Source organism: Balaenoptera musculus, chromosome 2 (assembly GCF_009873245.2).
Source record: "Balaenoptera musculus isolate JJ_BM4_2016_0621 chromosome 2, mBalMus1.pri.v3, whole genome shotgun sequence".
Classification (NCBI taxonomy): domain Eukaryota; kingdom Metazoa; phylum Chordata; class Mammalia; order Artiodactyla; family Balaenopteridae; genus Balaenoptera; species Balaenoptera musculus.
This window is the reverse complement of record NC_045786.1, coordinates 129,913,821-129,934,948: the sequence shown is the minus strand read 5'-3', so window position 1 is coordinate 129,934,948 and position 21,128 is coordinate 129,913,821. Positions and strand designations below refer to the sequence as shown.

Sequence of the window (21,128 nt, the reverse complement as noted above, 5' to 3'; positions counted from 1 at the left end):
CCCTCGCACAGAAACGAAGACCCAACACAGCCATAAATAAAATTAAAAAAAAAAAAAAAAGTTATTCCTGTTAGCAATGGATCCCAAAGAAGCAACAACAAAATTTTACCTATTCTTATTCTTTCTTTTCCTTCTGGTCCATTTTAAGCTATTTAGTAAGATACATCACTGCAACAGTCCTTATGGGGATATAGGTATCTGGGGAAGGCAGCTCTCTACAGAGCTGACTCAAAGTATCTTGATTTCAATTGAGCCTATTGGAAGAACCGTGTCATAGAGCTGCCCTAGGAAGCTTATTCCACCCTAGTTTACCGCAGAGCCTGGGCTGGTGGATGAACCACTCTTTACTTGTATCAGCATTAACAACCAGTGCAGAAATAATAATAATGAGGGCTATTATCTGTTGAGTATCTCCTATTGGCAAGTGCTTTACATGCATTTTTCATTTAATCCTCACAACCCTAAGAAGCTCTCTTAACTCATCTTCACTTAACCAACTTACTGGACCAACCGGTACTTTCCATTCCCTTCCAACTATTCATAGATGCCCGTTGCTCACGGACTCTTTACGAACTAGAATTTACTTGTGCACTTCTGCTCCCACCAGCTGACTTATTGGTGTACCAAGAGAAGGTTGAATTTGTCACCAAATCTATTTATGCCAGTTGTACTTACTATTGTAAATGTATCACTTTAAAAAGTATAACAGAAATAACATATGAATTATAAAAAAAGTTAACTGCTTAAAAACTTTGTTACAAGCTTTAGAAATATCCATTGTTTTACTTAAAAAAAATCTACTGTTGAATTCAGTGTTAGTGAGAAAACTATAAGCTAAATTATAAAAAGAGAAAAACCAGAATCTAGAAAGATTCTGTGCTCTGTTTTTGCAAATGTCTTCAAATTCTGCTTCCATTTTAAGGAAATCACAGACAATAATGCATCAAGATTGTGATTTATACAGGAAAAACAAATAGCAGCCTCAGTCAGGAACCCTATCCTCAAAGAAAGGACCATCTCACGATACAAAAGATGGCACATGAATGTATTTACACTTTAAGTTAAAATAATATGTTTAAGGTCTTAAGCCTTTTTTTATGATTTCCTGCTTTAAACAGCTACTGCAATTACCACATCAACCATCCAACCTATCAAGCCAATTAAGAGATCTCCTACCGAAATGTATTCCCATTTTATGGATGAGGAAAGGAAGTTTAGAGCTCAAGTAACTTGTCCATGGTCACATACCCAGTTATTGGTGGGGCTGGAATTTAAAACCAAGACATCTGACTTCAAAGCCATGTTCTTGATTTTGATCAAGACTGCCTCTTCATTTATACCCCAAACTTGAATATCTAGAATGCCACTTATAGCCTTATAATCCCCTTTGCATTGCAATGTCTTACTGTGCAAAGGAGAAGGCTAAAGTATAAAATAATCTGTTATAAATTTTTAGCTCCGTATGGGTTTTGCTGGGCTTTTCCAAAAGGATGCATCTCGGCAAGGTTGGCTGTGAAACAAATCTCTAAAGCAAACCCTGTGCTCTCATTGGCTCTACTCTCTAATTGTAGCCATGGAATTTGTCTATGGGAATGGTCCAGACTTTTGGCAAAGAATGACTCTCCCAGGGTATGTTGGGAGTTTTAGCCTTTCTCCAATCCACAAAAATCCTTTATAGCACTTTCCAGATTTTGGAAGCCCCCTGCCTACCTCACTTCCCCATCTCCATATCCCTCCTCTTACTTGACTTACACCTGAGACTTTCTAAGACCGTATTTTACCTAACAGAATGTCGAGGACTGGGGTGGGGGTAGGTGATGGCAGGAATGATACCTACAGTGTTCAAGAGTTAGAAAATATACCTCAGATTAATAGTAATTGCTTCTACTAAAATTTACCCTCACCTGTCACCATGAAATTCAAGGGTTTAATTTGCTTAATGTTAACAACATCAAAGATAAGCTACACTCTTGATACATCTTTCCTCAGTGTAACCTGAGTTTGTCCCCAGAAATCTTAAAAGTGAGAAGAGAAAAAAAATAAGTAAATGCAAGATTAAAAGATTTTTTTGTCCCATTGTTCATGGAGTAGCCACTGTTAGACTATAACTCTAAATCTTGTGAAATAATAGAAATTCTAAGACTACAGGGCTCAGAAAATGTCTTAAAGAAGCCAGCCTGTTCATCTCCTTCTTCCTCCCCTCTTCCAGGCTAGTCCAATTTAAGCCATTTATTCCAGCCAGAATCCATCCTATTTTTGAAGTACAGTGGGGAATTAGAAACACTACTGCCTTCCTCTGGAGCTCATCTAGTGTTTAATAACCCTCACTGTCATTACAGTCTAAAAAACTCCTCCCGGATAGAGGCCGGATGGTACAGCCTCATGAACCAAGGCACGTGTACCATGGAGGTCTTTGAATTTTCCCAAGCAGTGGGATCTCCGATGCATAATAAACTAGCAGGCTTCTTGCTTACTACAGTGTTTTTTCTGATTGTTCCTCCCCAAGCCCCAGAAAACAAACACTAGACACAGTGAGGAAAAGCACCGTCCTGTAAAACCTTTGGACTCTTGGAAACAGGAGAAGGATCAGACAGTGGCAATATTGGGTCCTCTGAGATATCACTGAGCCATCTTCACAATGTCATATCAGGAAGGCCAGGGCCATATTTAAAAAAAGGTTCCCCCAAAGGGGAAGGAAGCTGAAGCTAAAAATATATCATGCCAGCTGTTATAAATGCTTCTCAAAGGAAGCAAAGCAACTAGAGTTACCTCTTTCAAGAGCAAATGAGGGGTTAAGGATCTAAGGGAATTTTTCAGTTACATGCCAGGTTGGCTACGTTTTGGGGAAGAAGAAATTTTCCACCAAGAAAGAAAGTCTGTTGGTAAAAGACAAAATAATTCCATGAAAATTTTAAAGGAACTCCAAAGGACACCAGTGGCTCCCAAGGCTTAGGATGGGGATGACCTGCAGTCTGCAAGAGAGAAGCAAGGTCTCCAAGCCTTGCCCCTCTTTTCAGTTTCCAGGAGACCACTTGCCAAGACCTCTTCTTATCAGGCCTGCACAAAGTTGAGTGTTCTCTCTCCTCCCCTTGAATATTTGTGTTCTAATGGTTTTTTACAGGATGGCTGGAATGAGCTCGAAGTAGCTGGTAGCCTTGTAAGAAAATGTGAAGGGCAGAGAGAAAAGGACTTCTTGCACCAAACGGGTATCTTTGAAAGAGCTGGCCTTGGCTGCCTAAGGGGCTGATGGAATTGGGTTGTTTTTTTTTTTCAGTTGCAGATTCAGGGTTCCCAAAGGAGCCCCATTTCCTGAGATCCACAACATCCCTCCTTTTTACCTTGCCCTGCTGAATTAGTTTTGTTTCAGGTGTCTGCTCCCTGGGTCCCTGCAGCCATCCTTTCCATGAAGGGATGGACCTTCCACCCTGCAGGAAGGCTGAGAAACAAGGATCAAAGTCCAAGAAATATCAAGGCACAGGATGCCCCAGTAGTTTTTACATTTTAACTTTCAATTTTGAAATAACTACAGATCTACAAGAAATCGCAAAAATACTACATAGAGAGGTCTCATGTACCCATCCCCCCAGCATCGCCCAAGATGACATCTTACACAACTGTAGTGTATTACCAAAACTAGGAAACTGACATTAACACAACATCCTTAACAAGACTATAGACCTTACTCAGATCTCAGCAGTTTTTGTACACACTATTTTTTTGGTATATATTTGTGCATCTTATCACCTATATAAATTCATATAACTATCTCCACAATCAAGATCACAGTATGTTACTAAAAGTCTGTTAGTATTGAGACCAAGTTGGTAACATAAGTCAGGATGACTGTAAGGATTATGATAGAATGCTAAATCATCAATATTATCACCAAATATTTAGTGAGTTCTCAAGGACACTTTCTTATTTATTTTGGAAATCCATTAATTTCATGAACATCTGCCTAGTGAGCCCAGGAATTTATTAAGTCCCTACTGTTCAGCAAACGTTTCTGGCAGGGCGGGCAGACAGGCTTCAGCTCACATGCCATCTCTTATTGAATTATAGTGGCTGCCTCAAGGGGTATATTGAGGAGGATGCAGAGGCCACATCTGGGCTTAGCAGGAGACAGCCATTATCTAAGAGATGCTCTACCACAGGAGAGTGGCAGCTGAACACGTGCCAGGAATTTGCCATCTCCAACATTTCTGTGACTTTTTGAGGGTGTTCAAGGTGCTGGGAAAGAGGGATAAAGAAGACAAAACCCCTGTCCCCAAAGAGTTCATAATCAGGAAGGGGAGGCAAACATGTCAACCAAGAACTGGGACACAGAATGCTCAGTATATGAGTCAGTGCAAAGCAAGCATACTTGGGGTACAAGACTTGGATGGTCTGTGACATTGGTCAAGTTGCTTGGCCTCTCTGTGCCTCGGTTTCCTTATCTGTCAAATGGGAATAACAATAATAGCCACATCGTGGGATTATAAGAATTAAATGAGCTAATATTTATGTAAAGCGTTTTGAAGAGTACCCAGCATGTAGTAAGCACGATGCAGCGATTACTGTTAATTTACTTTTCATGATCTATGGTACCCCCAAATTTTTAATGTATTGCTTTTATCATCAGAAAAATCAATTTAGATTAATAAAAGAAATACTAAGGTTCCAAGCTATACCATGAGACTGTAGAAGAAGTGGGCAGTTCAAATGGAGCACTTTGGAATAATTTTTGTAACACAAAGTTTCTGAGTTCTTGCCTCAGTCTAGGCTAGCAAAGGTTGGCATGTGTTCAAATCCAAATGTAAAGAATGCTAAGAAAAATCGTGTATTGGCAATGATTTGAATAGAAACAAGTTCCTTTCATTTGTAACTGCAGCACATAGTTTTCTCCCAAGTCAAATTCCGCCAGTGAAGAGTAGAAAATGGTTAGAAAATCAGTCCGGGGCAATGGAGGTGGCACTGACCTGCCCACAGCAAAATTCTGTGGGCTCTTAAGAAAACCTGGATGGTTCTTTTCCTGGAGAGTTTACTTTTTCTATGGAAGACTTGAGACAGAAAGCAAACCTAAAGGTGCTAAGCCAGGTTCTAGGCATGTTGTATTTGGAATTGCTTGTGATGGTCAATACAAAGGCCATGATTTGTGACAGCCAATACCTTGGTCCTTTCTGGTCCCACAGGCTCATGATGAAGAATCTGCACATTCTTGCTTTCAGTCAGCAGACCCCTGAGTAGCCTTAAAAGGAGAGCTAGGTACTGAAAATAGATTCTCCCCTCTCGTCTGAAACACCTTGATGCTCTCCAAAATGGTGCTTCATAGACTCTCGATTGTCCCAACCCATTCTTCTCTTATCTCATGGAAGAAAAGCCCCAGCTCAAAGATCCTGTGGGATCTCATTTGATTCAACTTCTGTAATCAATAAAAGGTACTCTCTCCTCTGTCTAAATGGAGGAAAATTGGTTGATTCTTGTTAGATTAGGACATAGTTTTTGCCCTCTACTTTTAGCCTCATCTTAATCCCTTCCTTCAAAAAATCTGTGTGGTTCCATCATCTATTTTTTAATGTATCATTTTCTCCATCTCAATGTGCCAGCACCTTCTCAAAGCCAATATACATCCAAAATCAAGCTTATAGCTAGTTTCTCTCCCTATCTTGTTTTTATCTCTTTGGAATCACTAACTCAACTTTCTTCTTCCCTTAAATGCCTATCATGTGTGAAGCACTTCCAATTGATCTCTAAGATCTCTCTTTGATAAATCCAACGGTCAATTCCTGGTCCTCATCTTATTGGACCTATCAGTAGCATTTGACTCAGTTGATCACTTTTTCCTTCTTGAAACCTTTTCTTCATTTGCCTTGACACACACACACACACACACACACACACACATACACTTGAGTTTTCTCCAACTTCAATGGTTTCCCCTTGGTTTGCTGCTTCCTCTGCTTTTCCCCAGCCTTCATGTTGATGTGCTAAGGTTCAGCCGTTGGTTCTCTTCTCTATCTGAATCTCTCCTATGGTAATCTCATCTCATAGTTTCATAGCTTTAAATATCACCCATGTGCTGAACTCCCAAATGTCTATCTTAGGTCAGTCTTCTCTCCCAAACTGCATGCTCATATATCCAATTGCTTACTAGACATCTCTGATTGTCTAACAGATGTATAAACTCACCATCTATGAAACTGAACTCCCAATCTTACCCCCAAACCTACTCAATAAATAGAGACTTCCTCAGTTCAACTGATGGCAGTACCATCCTTCCAAGTTGTGTAAGCAAAAACCCTGAAGTCATTCTTGAATTTTTCCCCTCACAACTCATTTATTCTGTCAGGAAATCCTTTTGGCTGTACTTTCAAAAATACATCTAGACTTGACCACTTCTCCCCCCTTCTACTGCAGCCATTCTGGTGCAAGTCATCAATGTCTTGCCTGGATTACTGCAATAGTCTCTTAACCAGTCTTCATGTTTCTGTCCTTGTCCTGGTACAATCTATTCTTAACACAGCAGCCAAAACAATCCCTTTAAAACATGAGTCAGATCACATCACTCATTTGCCAAAAATTCTCCAATGGGATTGCTGAGAGAAAAAGTCAAAGTTCTTGCAATGGCCCACAATACCCTGTAGGATGTCTCCCTCCCTGTTACCTCTGCAACCTCTCCCACTGCTGTCTACCTCACTCACTCTTTTTCAGCCAGCAACCTTCTTTGCTTTTTCTCAAACAAGCTGGTACTCTTCTATCTTGGAATCTGAAGGCTTAAGACCAAACCATTTTCTATTGCAGTGAAATGGTCACAGCAGACTCAAGTCCCCCTAGACCATGCTGCATGGTCTGGGCTCAGGAAAGATACAATGCAAATGAGGGCACAGAGTCTGGGGGTTAGTGCTAGCACTTTGCTTCTCACTGTCTTGCCCAGTCTCTCTCATTCATTTAGCAGACACTTACTGAGTGCTTACTGTTGCCAGCCCTGGCCAGGGCTGGGCATTTACGTACATAGTCTCATTTACCCTCACCACAACCCTCGCAGGCAGGTATCATGAATGTTTCCATTTTACAAGTGGGGACCTTGCTCAGAGAGGTGAAGTAACTCAGCCAAGTTGCAGTTAGCTAATTTCAGGTCTAAGATTTGGATGCAGGAAGCAGTGACACCAAAGTCCTTGTCCTGCCCACTTTGTCAAGCTGCCTCCCAGGTGCTGAGGAGATATTTGATAGAAGCACAAGCGAATGAATGACCCAAAGGATTGCAGTTTTGATAAGCACAATTTAACCACCATTGACAATGCAGAGGGGTAAAGCAATGACATTAATGTTTTGTTAAAGAGATGTTCTCGAAATACAAGTGCTGATATGACCTAAGTGTTTGAATGAAACTTTCTAGAGGAGAGATCTGAGCTCTTACCTTCTTTACTGATACTCTGAAAAGGGGCTCTAACCCCTTTCTTCTCAAGATACGTAATATAGTTACCTTGTTAAACCTCCAAGTCCTTTTCAGCTCAAGTATTACACTGGGCTCAAAGGTCTAGGAGGCCATGACAATCATCTAAGCATTTCCTCCCCTCTGTTGGGCAAGGTAGCCACAGTGAAATATAAAAGTGCCTGTTGACTACAATCTGATAACCATCTCAAATTGTACTAATCTTATCAAGACCCCGGAATGTGTAAATCAGCAGAGATGGAAATGTGATGACCCAAGACTAATTTCAAGACAAATGACATAGAACTCAACCCCTTAAAATACAAAAGACCAAGTTTTGAGAGGGTAGGCAGCTCAGAGCCCGCATCTCTCCCAGCTATCAAAGAGTTTTGTAACAATTACTGGATTCTGTCACTGACCCAGGAAACTCCAGCCAAGAAGCTCTGTCATCCCAGCCTGCATGTGTCTGCTTGAATAGTTCAAGCCATCACTCTCCATCACACAGAGGTTAGTGAAACTGTTCCCTGGATTACTAGTCTGAGAAAAAAACTGTCACCAGAACCTCTTACACAATAAACTAATGATGCAATAATCACCTAATTCCCCAAATTTGCAAATTATCAATATCTAAATATAAAAATGGACGAAAGAATTTTAAAATCTCATGTTGTGGCATTATCAATGCGGTATTTTAACTACTTCTTTGATTATTCCACTAAAGTACTGTTTCAATCAATGTAGTAAAAATTCAACACTCTTACGTATTTGAGAAAGCCATTTAAAAAGGCCCATTAGCCAAAAGATCCGAGTGGAGGTAGAGGCCAAGAAACTGTCACTGACAATCCTTAATCCTCTCAGATCTTTTAATTGGGGGTTCCTGCATGTTGGCAGGCACATAAGGTCTAACCGCAAAAGCTTTTCCCCAAGAAAGTTATCTATGCACTGATGCTGTCTTCAGGGACACATGCAAACTAGCATCAGGGAACTCTGTTTAATGGCAGGCCACTCTCCCACGTTGCCACTTTACAGAAGCACCAGTGGCATGTTTGTCACTTTGCTCAGCCTAAGTGGGGAGCCATAGAGAGGAGGACTCCTGGCCCTGGTCCCAGCTGTGGGCAGAGTACTTTGCTTTAGTGGTCAAAAGAGGAGGAGGCCGTCCTCTGCTCTCCCCTCCCGCAAAGCCATCCTGCCCCACCTCTCCTAAGGGGTTAGACTGAGCAAGAGAAGGCCATAGCATCCACACCAGGCCACGGCACAGAGCAGCATTCTCAGTTAGCAAACCTGCTCCCCCTGGTCAGGAGGAAAAGTGACTCTGACAACTGGGGATTAAAACCAGGAGATGCAAGGGAGGGAACATTCCAGGGTGAAATTAAAAAATAAAAAAAAAAAGAAAGAAAGAAAAAAAGAAAGGAAAAGAAACAAAAGAAGTGAAAAGAAAGGAAAATGCACAAAGCCCATGAGGTTGTCTGGTTAACCATGGGTTAGAATCAGGTTTAGAGAATCACACGGGAACTCAGTGTCTCAGCGAATCCAAAAACCCCAGGTGAAAGATAGCGGGTGAAAGGCATTTCTGTTCGTGGAAACAGGAAGTTTCCTTCTTTCACCACTTAATCTGTCTCATTTAATTTTTTCTTTTTTTTTTTGGTCTATTTGTAACCCGAATTTGGACCATCAATCATTTTTAGCTGCCCAGCATTTTTCTCTTTCCAGAGTTGAAAGAACAATAAAGATGGGGTCCAAAGAGCCCTTTCCCACAGTCAATTCCAATCAGCCCTCCTCTCCCAGGGTTACAGGGTGCTCAGAGCAGACATTCCCAGTGGGACATGCCACACACAGCAAGTCGCCAAACCAGACTGCGCTAAAGGGCTTCTCGGGGACTTACTTGTACTTGTGCTGGTTCCAATCGTATTGATTGTGGTGGGGACGGATGAAGAGGAGTAGAGGGGCACGTGGCCATTCTCACACCCCAGGCTTTTGTCCTGCCAGTTGGAGGCGTTGATGCAAATCCCAGAATCCCGAGAGTTCTGCCACCCATTAAGCTTGTCGTCGGAGTTCTGTCTTTGGTGATAGTAGTGCGTCTGCCCATAATCCACGGAGTCCGAGCGGCCTCGGTTCTGGCCGCCAAAGCTGGTCGACGTGCGGTCCTCCAAGTGGTTCAGCCACATGGCCAAAGCACTGCGGTCTTCCAACGAAGTGGCCGGATGGATCAAAGCATAGGACAGCAGCTGCCTGCTCTCCTCGATGTGCTGGTTGTGTTCAATGGAGTGCGCCAGGATTTTGGGCAGCAGTTTCATATACTCTACTTTTGCGTCGAGGTTTCCTGGCTTCAGCAAAGGCAGGTGAGTTAACAGGAGGGAAATCACTTTATCCTTGGATTCCTGTTGCCATTGGTTAATGATTCCTGAAAAGGAAAATATGCAGGGCAAATAAGCAATTACACCGACAGTGGCACCAAGCACCACACTGTAAAGAGAATTCCTGGGGATTAGAGTCTCAATCTACGTACCCTGGCTAAATTTTCTCAAAACAGCCTCTGCATTGAGTTGGATAACTGACCTCAGGTTGTCAGGGGGCAGTGACTTCAATGAAACATGAAACAAACGCTCTGAGATGTTTGGGTGCTCAATCTAATTCTCATGCAGGTCTCCAAAGAGGCTATGACCACTTCGGTACAAACAAATACAATTTACAGCCATTTTATTTCTTAGGAAAGTCTAGGCAAAGCCTCAGATAGGTGAAGAAGGAATAAGAAAATCTCCATGGAAAAGTGAGTATAATCAAGGGTCCATATAGTGGAGTCCGCGAAGGTACGGCTGCTTTCCCTTCCCCAGACATTTGTGGAAAGTGGCTGAAGCCCTGACAAAGGCATTTGTTTGAAGTTGGTTAAACTTCCTAGACAGAGAAATCTGTCAGGGAAAAAAGGACACCCCTCAGCTCGGTGAAGTACGCCTGCACCTTCCTCATGAGAAGCTGACTCAGAAAATGACTGTGATCTCAAAGCTAGAATGAACAATAGACCCAAGACTTAGCTCCAGTGGCACCTCCGATCACACATGCTAAGCAAGCTATTTTTCTTTAAATGTAGAAGATCTGTTTGGTTATTTTTATTATGATAAAATATACATAATATTTGCCATTTTAACCATGTTTAAGTGTACAGCTCTGTGGCATTAAGTACATTCATATTGTTGTGCAGCCATCACCACTATCCATCTCCAGATCTTTATCTTCCCAAACTGAAACTCTGTACCCATGAAACACTGACTCCTCATTCTCCCTCTCCCATCCCCTGATGACCATCATTCTACTTTCTATCTCTATATATTTCACTACTCTAGTTACTGTATTTAAGTGGAATTATATAGTATTTGCCCTTTTGTGACAAGCTTATTGCACTTAGCATAATGTCTTCAAGGTTCATCCATGAAAAGATTTGTTTTTAACACTCTCCCAAGGAACCCCTCCTATTCCCTACTATTCAAAACACAAATTTTTTGCCGTTAGGTAAACATGGATTAATTGCCTTAACTGGCCTTTGAAAAGTAGCTTGTTTTGGAGACTGATAGTTATCCATGGGGCCTGGGATGACAGGAAAGAAAGCTCCCTCCAGAAAAGTCATTCCGAACACCTGAACACCTCAACTGGCCCAGTGACGACTGTAGAAGGGCTAGGACTTTCACAAAGTATCTGCAGGGTTGAAAAGGCACTTCTGGAATTTAGCAGAAGGGCTTCACAATTCTAGTGAGGCACAAACATACCAGAACAAGCTCAAGAGTCAGTGTTGACCATAAGCTATAAATGCACCAGCTGTGTAGGATAAGGCCTCTCAAGACGAAGGGGTGTATTCAATGAAAAGTATTAGGCGAGAAAGACATGGTAGGTAATGAAAGAATGTGGGCTTCAGAGTCAGGCACACATTGGCATGAATCCCAGCTCTGGCACCTAATTGGCAATGGAACTTTGGTAAGTTACTCAATCTCTCTGAGCCTCAACTCCCTCATCAGTGAAGAGTGCTACCAAGAGCACCTGTCTCTCCTTGTGTTATAAGATTAAATGAGGTAATATATCAAAAGGACCAGTCAAATACTTGATAGTGGAAATAATTCCTTCTATTTGTCTCTGCATTAGTCAGGCCCATGTTAGAGCCATGCTGGGTGGTTTCAGATACCAAGTTTTAAAAATAATAGAGGCCAGATACTCCAATAAAGATCTATTAAAAAAAACAGAGACCAGAGACGACCCAGGGAAGGTCATTAAAAATTATCAGAGTTGATACAAAGCTACAGTAATCAAGACAGCATGGTACTGGCACAAAAACAGACACGTGGATCAGTGGAACAGAACAGAGACCCCAGAAATAAACCCACACACCTACGGTCAATTAATCTTCAAGGAAGGAGGTAAGAATATACAATGGAGAAAAGACAGTCTCTTCAGCAAGTGGTGTTGGAAAGTTGGATAGCCAGCCAGATGTAAATAAATCAATGAAGTTAGAACACACCAGCACACCATACACAAAAATAAACTTAAAATGGCTTAAAGACTTAAATATAAAACATGATACCATAAAACTCCTAGAAGAGAACACAGGCAAAACATTCTCTGACATAAATCATATCAATGTTTTCTTAGGTCAGTCTCCCAAGGCAATAGAAATAAAAGCAAAAATAAACAAATGGAACCTAATCAAACTTGCAAGCTTTTGTACAGCAAAGGAAACCATAAACAAAATGAAAAGACAACCTACAGGCTGGGAGAAATATTTGCAATTGATGTGACCGACAAGGGCTTAATTTCCAAAATATACAAGCAGCACATACAACTCAATTATGAAAAAAAAACAAACAACCCAATCAAAAAATGGGCAGAAGACCTAAATAGACATTTCTCCAAAGAAGACATACAGATGGCCAACAGGCACATGAAAAGATGTTCAACATCGCTAATTATTAGAGAAATGTGAATCAAAACTACAATGAGGGGGCTTCCCTGGTGGTGCAGTGGTTAAGAATCTGCCTGCCAATGCAAGGCACACAGGTTCAATCCCTGGTCTGGGAAGAGCCCACATGCCGTGGAGCAACTAAGCCCATGCACCGCAACTACTGAGCCTGCGCTCCAGAGCCCACAAGCCACAACTACTGAACCTGCATGCCACAACTACTGAAGCCCATGAGCCTAGAGCCCGTGCTCCTTAACAAGAGAAGCCACTGCAATGAGAAGCCTGCATACCTCAACGAAGAGTAGCCTCCGCTAGCCGCAACTAGAGAAAGCCTGTGCACAGCAACAAAGACCCAACACAGCCAAAAATAAATAAATAAAATAAATAAATTTTTTTAAAAATTTAAAAACTACAAAGAGGTACCACCTCACACCAGTTAGAATCGCCATCATAAAAAAGTCTACAAATAACAAATGTTAGAGAGGGTGTAGAGAAAAGGGAACCCTCCTACACTGTTGGTGGGAATGTAAATTGGTGCAGCCACTATGGAAAACCATATGGAGGTTCCTCAGAAAACTGAAAATAGAGTTGCCATGTGATCCAGCAATCCCACTCCTGGGCATATATCTGGACAAAACTGTAATTCAAACAGATACATGCAACTCTATGCATAGCAGCAGTATTCACAATAGCCAAGACATGGAAACAACCTAAATGTCCATCAACAGATGAATGGATAAAGATGTGGTACATATACACAATAGAATACTACTCAGCCACAAAAAAGAATGAAATAATGCCATTTGCAGCAACATGGATGGACCTAGAGATTATGATACTAAGTGAAGTAAGTCAGAAGGAGAAAGACAAATACCATATGATTATCACTTATATGTGGAATCTAAAATATGACACAAATGAACTTATCTACAAAACAGAAACAGACTCACAGACGTAGAGAACAGACTTGTAGTTGCCAAGGGTCGGGGGGTGGGGTTGGACTGGGAGTTTGGGATTAGCAGATGCAAACTATTATATATAGAATGGATAAACAACAAGATCCTACTGTATAGCATAGGGAACTATATTCAATATCCTGTGATAAGCCTTAATTGAAAAGAATATGAAAAAGTATATATATATGTGTGTGTGTGTGTGTGTGTGTGTGTGTGTGTATGTATAACTGAACACTTTGCTGTACAGTGGAAGTTAACACAATACTGCATTAATAAATCAACTATACTTCAATAAAATAAAATTTTAAAATATTATCAGAGTCGGAAAAGAGGTAGAAAGTCAAAGGTAAAAAATAATGGGCTTACAACTGAACAATATGAAGAGATACCTGACTTTTTTCAAGTAGGGATTTCATAAGGAGATGGACAGTCAACTACTTGAAGCAAAAGTCTTCAAATTGAAGCATGAGAGAATAAGATTGGATGTGAAGTGCCAGAATGACAAAAGACTCAGAGGAGTCTCCAAGGAAGTCTCTACAACCTCCATCCTCGGGGCCTGAAGAATAGAGATAGATGGTCCAGAGAAGCACTGTCAGATAGAAATATAATGCGAGCATACGCAATTTAAAATTTTCTAGTATTAAAAGAAAAGTAAAAAGGAGGTAAAATTAATTTTAATGATATATTTTATTTAATCCATTATATCATTATATTATTTCAACTTGTAAGCAGTAAAAATTACTAATGAAACATTTTACATTTTCTTTGTATTAAGTCTTCAAAATACAGGGTGCACTTCAGACTACCCAAGGCAAGCTACAGATTCAGTGTAATCTATATCAAAGTACTAATGGCATTTTTCACAGAACTAGAACAAATAATTTAAAAATTTGTATGGAAACAAAGAAAACCCCAAATGGACAAATCAATCTTGAGAAAGAAGAACTGGAGGAGTGATGCTCCCTGACTTCAGACTATCCTACAAAGATACAGTAATCAAAACAGTATGGTACTGGCACAAAAACAGAGATCAATGGATCAGAATAGAGAGTCCAGAAATAAACCCACATACATATGGTCAATTAATATAAAACAAAGGAGGCAAGAATATACAATGCAGAAAAGACAGTCTCTTCAATAAGTGGTGCTGGGAAAACCAGACAACTACATGTGAAAGAATGAAATTAAAACATTCTTTAATGCCATATACAAAAATAAACTCAAAATGGATTAAAGACCAAATGTAAGACCAGAAATGATAAAACTCCTAGAAGAAAACATAGGCAGAACACTCTTTGACATAAATCACAGCAATACTTTTTTGGATCCATCCCCTAAAGCAAAGGAAATAAAAGTGAAAATAAATAAACAGGACCTAGTTAAACTTAAAAGATTTTGCAGAGCAAAGAAAACCACTGACAAAATGAAAAGACAACCTACTGAATGGGAGAAAACATTGGCAAATGATATGACCAATAAGGGGTTAATTTCCAACATATATAAACAGCTCATACAACTCAACATCAAAAAAACAACCTGATTAAAAAATTGGCAGAAGAACTGAATAGACATTTTCCAAAGAGGAAATGTAGATGGCCAACGGGCACATGAAAAGATGCTCAACATTGCTAATTATCAGGGAAATGCAAATCAAAACCACAATGAGATATTACCTCACACCTGTCAGAATGGCTATCAACAAAAAGAACACAAATAACAAATGTTGGTGAAGATCTGGAGTAAAGGGAACCCTCTGTTGGTGGGAATGTAAATTGGTGCAGCCACTGTGGAAAACAGTATGGAGCTTTCTCAAAAACTAAAAATAGAACTATTATATGACCCAGAAATTCCACTGCTGGGTATATATCCAAAAAAAACAAAAATGCTAATTTGAAAAGATACATGCACCCCAGTGTTCACAGAAGCATTATTTACAATTGCCAAGGTATGGAAGTAACCTAAGTGTTCATCAACAGAGGAATGGATAAAGAAGATGTGGTACATATATACAATGGAATACTACTCAGCCATAAAAAAGAATGAAATTTTGCAACAACATGGATGGACTTGGAGGGTACTATGCTAAGTGAAATAAGTCAGAGAAAGACAAATACTATATGATATTACTTATATATGGAATCTAAAAAATACAACAAATGAGTGACTATAATAAAAAAGAAACAGGGCTTCCCTGGTGGTGCAGTGGTTAAGAATCCACCTGCCAATGCAGGGGACACGAGTTCAAGCCCTGGTCCGGGAAGATCCCACATGCCGCGGAGCAACTAAGCCCGTGCACCACAACTACTGAGCCTGCGCTTTAGAGCCCATGAGCCACAACTACTGAAGCCCATGCGCCTAGAGCCCATGATCCGCAACAAGAGAAGCCACCCCAATGAGAAGCCTGAGCATCGCAACGAAGAGTAGCCCCTGCTCGCTGCAACTAGAGAAAGCCCCCTCGCAGCAACGAAGACCCAACGCAGCCAAAAAATAATAATAAATAAATAAATATTAAAAAAAAGAAGCAGACTCAGATATGGGGAACAAACTAGTAGTTACCAGTGGGGAGAGGGAAGAAGTGGCAGTACAGGGGTAAGGGATTAAGAGGTACAAACTATTATGTATAAAGTAAGCTACAAGAATATCTTGTACAACACATGGAATGTAGCCAATATTTTATAATAACTATAAATGGAGTATAAACTTTAAAAATTGTGAATTACTATACTGCACACCTGTAACATACACAATATTATACATCAACTATACTTCAATAAAAAAAAATTTTTTTTTAAATCCAGGGTGTACTTTACCACTGACAGCACATCTCAGCTTGGACTAGCCACAGCTGAAATGCTCAGAGGCCATGTGTGGCTGGTGACTACTGAATTGGCGAGCACAGGGCTGGAGACATTCAGATGGGGAAGGCGGGTGGGAGGGCACAGATGACCTCAGCAGCTCCCTCCAAGCTCCCTATATTTAGCAAATTGCCACCTGACACAAGACAACCCTCATGCATTCCACTAGGTATACAGCCTTTCTTTTAAAGTTGCTCTGGGAGATGAAGGAAGCACCAGTTCTAACTTTCTCATCAATACCTTTTCAGCAAACACCCGGCATGTTTTAAATTCTGAACATGCTTAGGATGAAGATAAAATCTATTCATTAAGCCCAAGGAACTAAAGAAGCACTGGCAAGAAGCAAAAGGGCCTGAAGTGAAGATGGATCTATGTCCAACGCCAACACTGATCACACGTAGCCAGTGTATACCCTGAAAAATGTATGTTTAAAAATAAAATTTGGGAACAACCTTTAATACAAATCCTTGAGGCTGAGGAACTCCCTAGCTTTTTGCGAGGTTACTTCCCTGTTTGGATATTCTACCCTTCCACGAAAGGTCAGCCTAAAAAAAGATTAGGAACAAAAACAAAATTTATCAATAAATAGGACTCAGAGTACAAACTAAACATGTTATCTCCAGGTAAGCCCTCTCTGGCAGGGATTAACCTGGGATCCAGAGGAGGAACAAGCACAGCAAAGAGGCTGCTGACCCTTGGTCCCTTCCAGGCCTGAGAAGGTTTTTTCTCTATCCTTGGGACAGGGCTTAGATGCTGTGGGGCTGTGGCATGGCCATGAAGACAACTATGACTTTTGTTTACTGCCTCTGGGAACATGGAAATACGATGGCCTTCTGAGGGCTAACTACACCTACTGGATCAAACTGTTTCTGCCACAGCTCCAGCTGCCATGCTGAGAGCTAACAGTACTGAATGTTTTCTGTGTGCCAGGGACTCTTCTGAACTCTGTGCATGTAATTCCTCGTTTCATCCTCACACGAAGCTTATGACACAGGTCCTATTACAGCCTCACTTTATGGATGGAGACACAGAGGCACAGAGAGGTCAAGTAACTTGCCCCAGGTCCCCCAGCTAGGGAGGTGGCAGAATGGGGGTATGCAAACTAGCATAAAGATACATAATGACTATCATACTAGAAGAGCTTGGCTATAAGCTAAATATATTAATATTTATAATGCATACGTAATTATATACTACATATATAATTATATACTACACATGTAATTATATAATACATTAAAATATAATTATATAATATATAATTACACATACAATTAAAAACATTTTTTTTAATTAAAAAAGAAAAATTTTGGCCGCACCCCATGGCATGTGGGATCTTAGCTCCCTGAACAGGGATCCACCCCGCACCCCCTGCATTGGAAGGTGGAGTGTTAACCACTGCACTGCCAGAGAAGTCCCTAAAATGTTTATATGTACATTATATTTACAAATATAATAATGTAAAAACATTTTAAGAATACGTGGATAAGCAGAAGAGTTGGGTCGGCTATGGAAGTGTAGAAGAAAAGAAGGTACAGAGGACAATGTACCTTTTGTGGTTTTAAAATATGTCCACTATGTCTTTGTCAGTCCTCTCCAAAAGGTGGAGCCAATCAACTCTCTGAGAGCAAGCTGGGGTTAATGAGTCACTTCTATCGGATAGAATGTAGCAGAAGTGACAGTGCGTGACTTCATGGATTAGAAGAGGCACTGCAGCTTTTATCTTGCTCTCTCTTGGGTTACTCACTCTGGGGGAAGTCAGCTGCCATGCTGCAAGGACTCTCAAGCCATCCAGTAGGGACAGAGGTCTGGATGGTAAGGAACTAAGCGCTGCTGCCCGCAGCACCAACTTGGAAGCAGAACTCTTAGCCTCCGTGAAGCCTTCGGGTGACTACACTCCAGAGAACATCTTGAGGGGCCCTGTGTCGTATTCCTGAGCCAGAGAAACTGTGTGTGATAACATGTTTATTGTTGTATTAAGCGTTTACGTTTGGGGTAAAGATAACTGATACACCTATCTAAGTACCCCTCTAGGAAAAAGGAAGTTTTAGCCCTTTGGCTTCTAGTAGTTCAGTCCTTAGTGCAAGGTCATTCCCATTCTGAGCTGGACTCATGAAGCTAACCTGTTGCCACGAAACATTCCCCTCACTTAGCTTCCCTCATCCTGGTTATCCACTCATCAAACAACCTTTGGACTACGATTGAGCTCCCCAGGTACCTTTAGGGAGAGGATGAACTGATCATACAGACAAGGGATTTCTAGATTCTGTGATGACGACTTTTCAGGGCAACTTAATAAATGGTTTCTGATTATGATCTGTCTTCCTGTGGAGGCCTTCCTGTGCTGATTATATGGACTTCGAGAACATCTAGTCTCTCTGGCACCTTTGAGTACATAAGGTCCCTCCTTATGGCAAATTAATCAGCCAGCACTGATTGGCTGATTCAGTCTCTCAGGGGGAGTATCCCCAGAGCACTGACGAGAGTCAGAATCTCCACCTTCAAACAGAAGCCCGGCCCTGCATGCGGGGACTTGGTATAGGAACGGCAGGTCCTGCCCAGCTGCCCACTGGCCTTTGTGTCATCCACACCACCTTCCAGGCAGAAGGAGCCTTTACTGAGATGTGTATTCAAGGAATTCTCCTTACTGGGGAAGACCCAGGAATCCTCAAAATGTTCAACTAATCGATCACTTTTGTGATGCAGTTTCTATTATTATCCACCCCAATATCAACTCTAGTCGGTAGATAGTCTAGAGAACGGAAGTCCAAGAACAATAAGGTTCAATGATGCCAACTCACCTCTATTACTTTCTCTGAATATTTTCTTTATTATTTCTCTGGATAAGCAGCAGAGATAAGAGTTTTCTGGATGTTTTATGTGGGTAAAAGCTAATGATTTACAATTTATAAACCAGTGACAGAGGAGTAGTAAAAAAAAATCTTGAAAGAGCTATAATTAAAGACCATGAGGATTAGGAAGCTGTCCCAGTGATTCTTGGAGTGACAAAGAATATGTTTAAATACCAAATCTGGTATTATTACTACACAATGGTATGTCAATGTTTAAGGGCTCCAGTTGTTAGTAAATTACCTTTAAAGTGCTATTTTATTATACCCTTGTTTTCAGTTTAATAAAATTTACCATAAAAGAGTTTCTCACAGGTGTATTTAGGCAATTTGCTCATGCGAGAAATGGCTGGAAATTAAATGCACGCGTACAAGAAGTACTGGTTAAATAAATGCGCTAAAAGGTAGGAATACAGTGGGTCTTAAATGGTCAAAAGCTCCCTGGAAGAATTTGTATTACAAACTCAATCCTAGACACATCATGTAATAAAGGCTTCTAACTGTAGTGCATCTTTGCACAAATCAGGGACCGAAGGACAGTGGGAATACCACACGCCATGCATTTGGTAGGGATGGGAGCTGAGAGGGCACCTAAAAAGTCAGGGGGAAAATGGCAAAAACCAACATGGCAAACAATGGGATTCCTGTGTTGGCACCTGCATTTGCCTACTGTCTCCCAAGGGATCCTCTTGAGCTAGAGATGGCTAAAGAAACATCCCAGTAATTTGGTGGAGCCCTGCAAGAGATGTGGATTAGACCAGTTGTGATGGGGGACCCCAGATAACATGGAAGTGGTGCTGCAAGTGGTGCTTTGAGCAGATACAAAGGATTGAGAAGATAGAAACCTCCTCCCTATTTTCAAGGAGGGTGATTGCTGGCTGGCGGTCCCCACGGATCCTTGCCTCCTGGTCTTCATGCCCTTGTGTACTCTCCCCCAACACCGAATCTGAACAGTTGTATGTGACCAACAGAGTGTGAGGGAGGCGTTCTGAGATTAGGTCATAAAAGGCATTGCAGCTTGCACCTCACTCTCTTGGTTCACTCGCTCTGGCGGAAGCTATAGCCACTCCAATTGTGAAGACACGCAGGCAGCCCCAGGAGAGGCCGCCGTATGGGGAGGAACCCAGGCCTCCTGCTAAAAGTCAGCACCAACTTGCCAGCCATGTGAGTAAGCCACCTTGGAAGTGGATTCTCCAGCTCTAGTCAATATCTTGATTGCAACCTTGCCAGAGACTTTAAGCCAGAACTACTCAGCGAGGCCATCTCAAATTTCTGACCCTCAGAAAACTGTGAGATAAACGTTATTATGTGAAGCCATTAAGTTTTGGGGTAATTTGTCATATAGCAAAAGTTAACTAGTACAGGGAGCTTCATGTTACTTGGTAAAAAGAATCACTCAAAAATGCTACTGGGCTTCCCTGGTGGCGCAGTGGTTGACAGTCTGCCTGCCAATGCAGGGCACACGGGTTCGAGCCCTGGTCTGGGAAGATCCCACATGCCACGGAGTAGCTAGGCCCGTGAGCCACAATTACTGAGCCTGCGCGTCTGGAGCCTGTGCTCCGCAACAAGAGAGGCCGCGATAGTGAGAGGCCCGCGCACCGCGATGAAGAGTGGCCCCCGCTTGCCACAACTAGAGAAAGCCCTCGCACAGAGACGAAGACCCAACACAGCCAAAAATAAATAAATAAATAAAAACAAAGTAAACAATGCGTTTAAAAAAATACATTTAAAAAAAAAATGCTACTGCCCCTTGAATTCACTAGAAAAGGCAGGGATCTACGTAGTGGACTCCATAGCCCATTATAACCACCAGCGATTTCTCTGAAAGTACGATGGTGGTTAGGGGCTGGTCATTCATAGGCACCTGACTGTCCTCAAAGAGCAAGAACCAGACACCTCTGGCCCCAACAGATACCTATAATAATCCCTTACTGCTCTCAAGTGATCTTGTCATCTCTTCAATGGGGACTTTCCATCTTAGTCCCTTTTCTCCTGGGTACCAGCATGGCTGGGCAATCCAGGAGGTCTCCTTTGCTTCTGAAGGACCCAGGTCAGCAGTAACTAGTCCTGAAATCTCAAGTTAGGGTTGGGATTCACCTTCAGGCTTCTGACCTCCTC

General features: G+C 41.4%; 1 protein-coding gene across 7 annotated transcripts in view; it reads right to left on the bottom strand.

Annotated features, from left to right (window-relative positions):
* Window positions 1-21,128, bottom strand: part of SAMD4A (sterile alpha motif domain containing 4A) — a 224,967-nt gene that overhangs the window by 73,427 nt on the left and 130,412 nt on the right. For all 7 annotated transcript variants that reach the window (XM_036841284.1, XM_036841286.1, XM_036841285.1 and 4 more), the window contains one exon: window positions 9,294-9,812. In XM_036841284.1, the coding sequence (XP_036697179.1) occupies window positions 9,294-9,812 (519 nt within the window). The remainder of the gene's footprint in view (window positions 1-9,293; window positions 9,813-21,128) is intronic.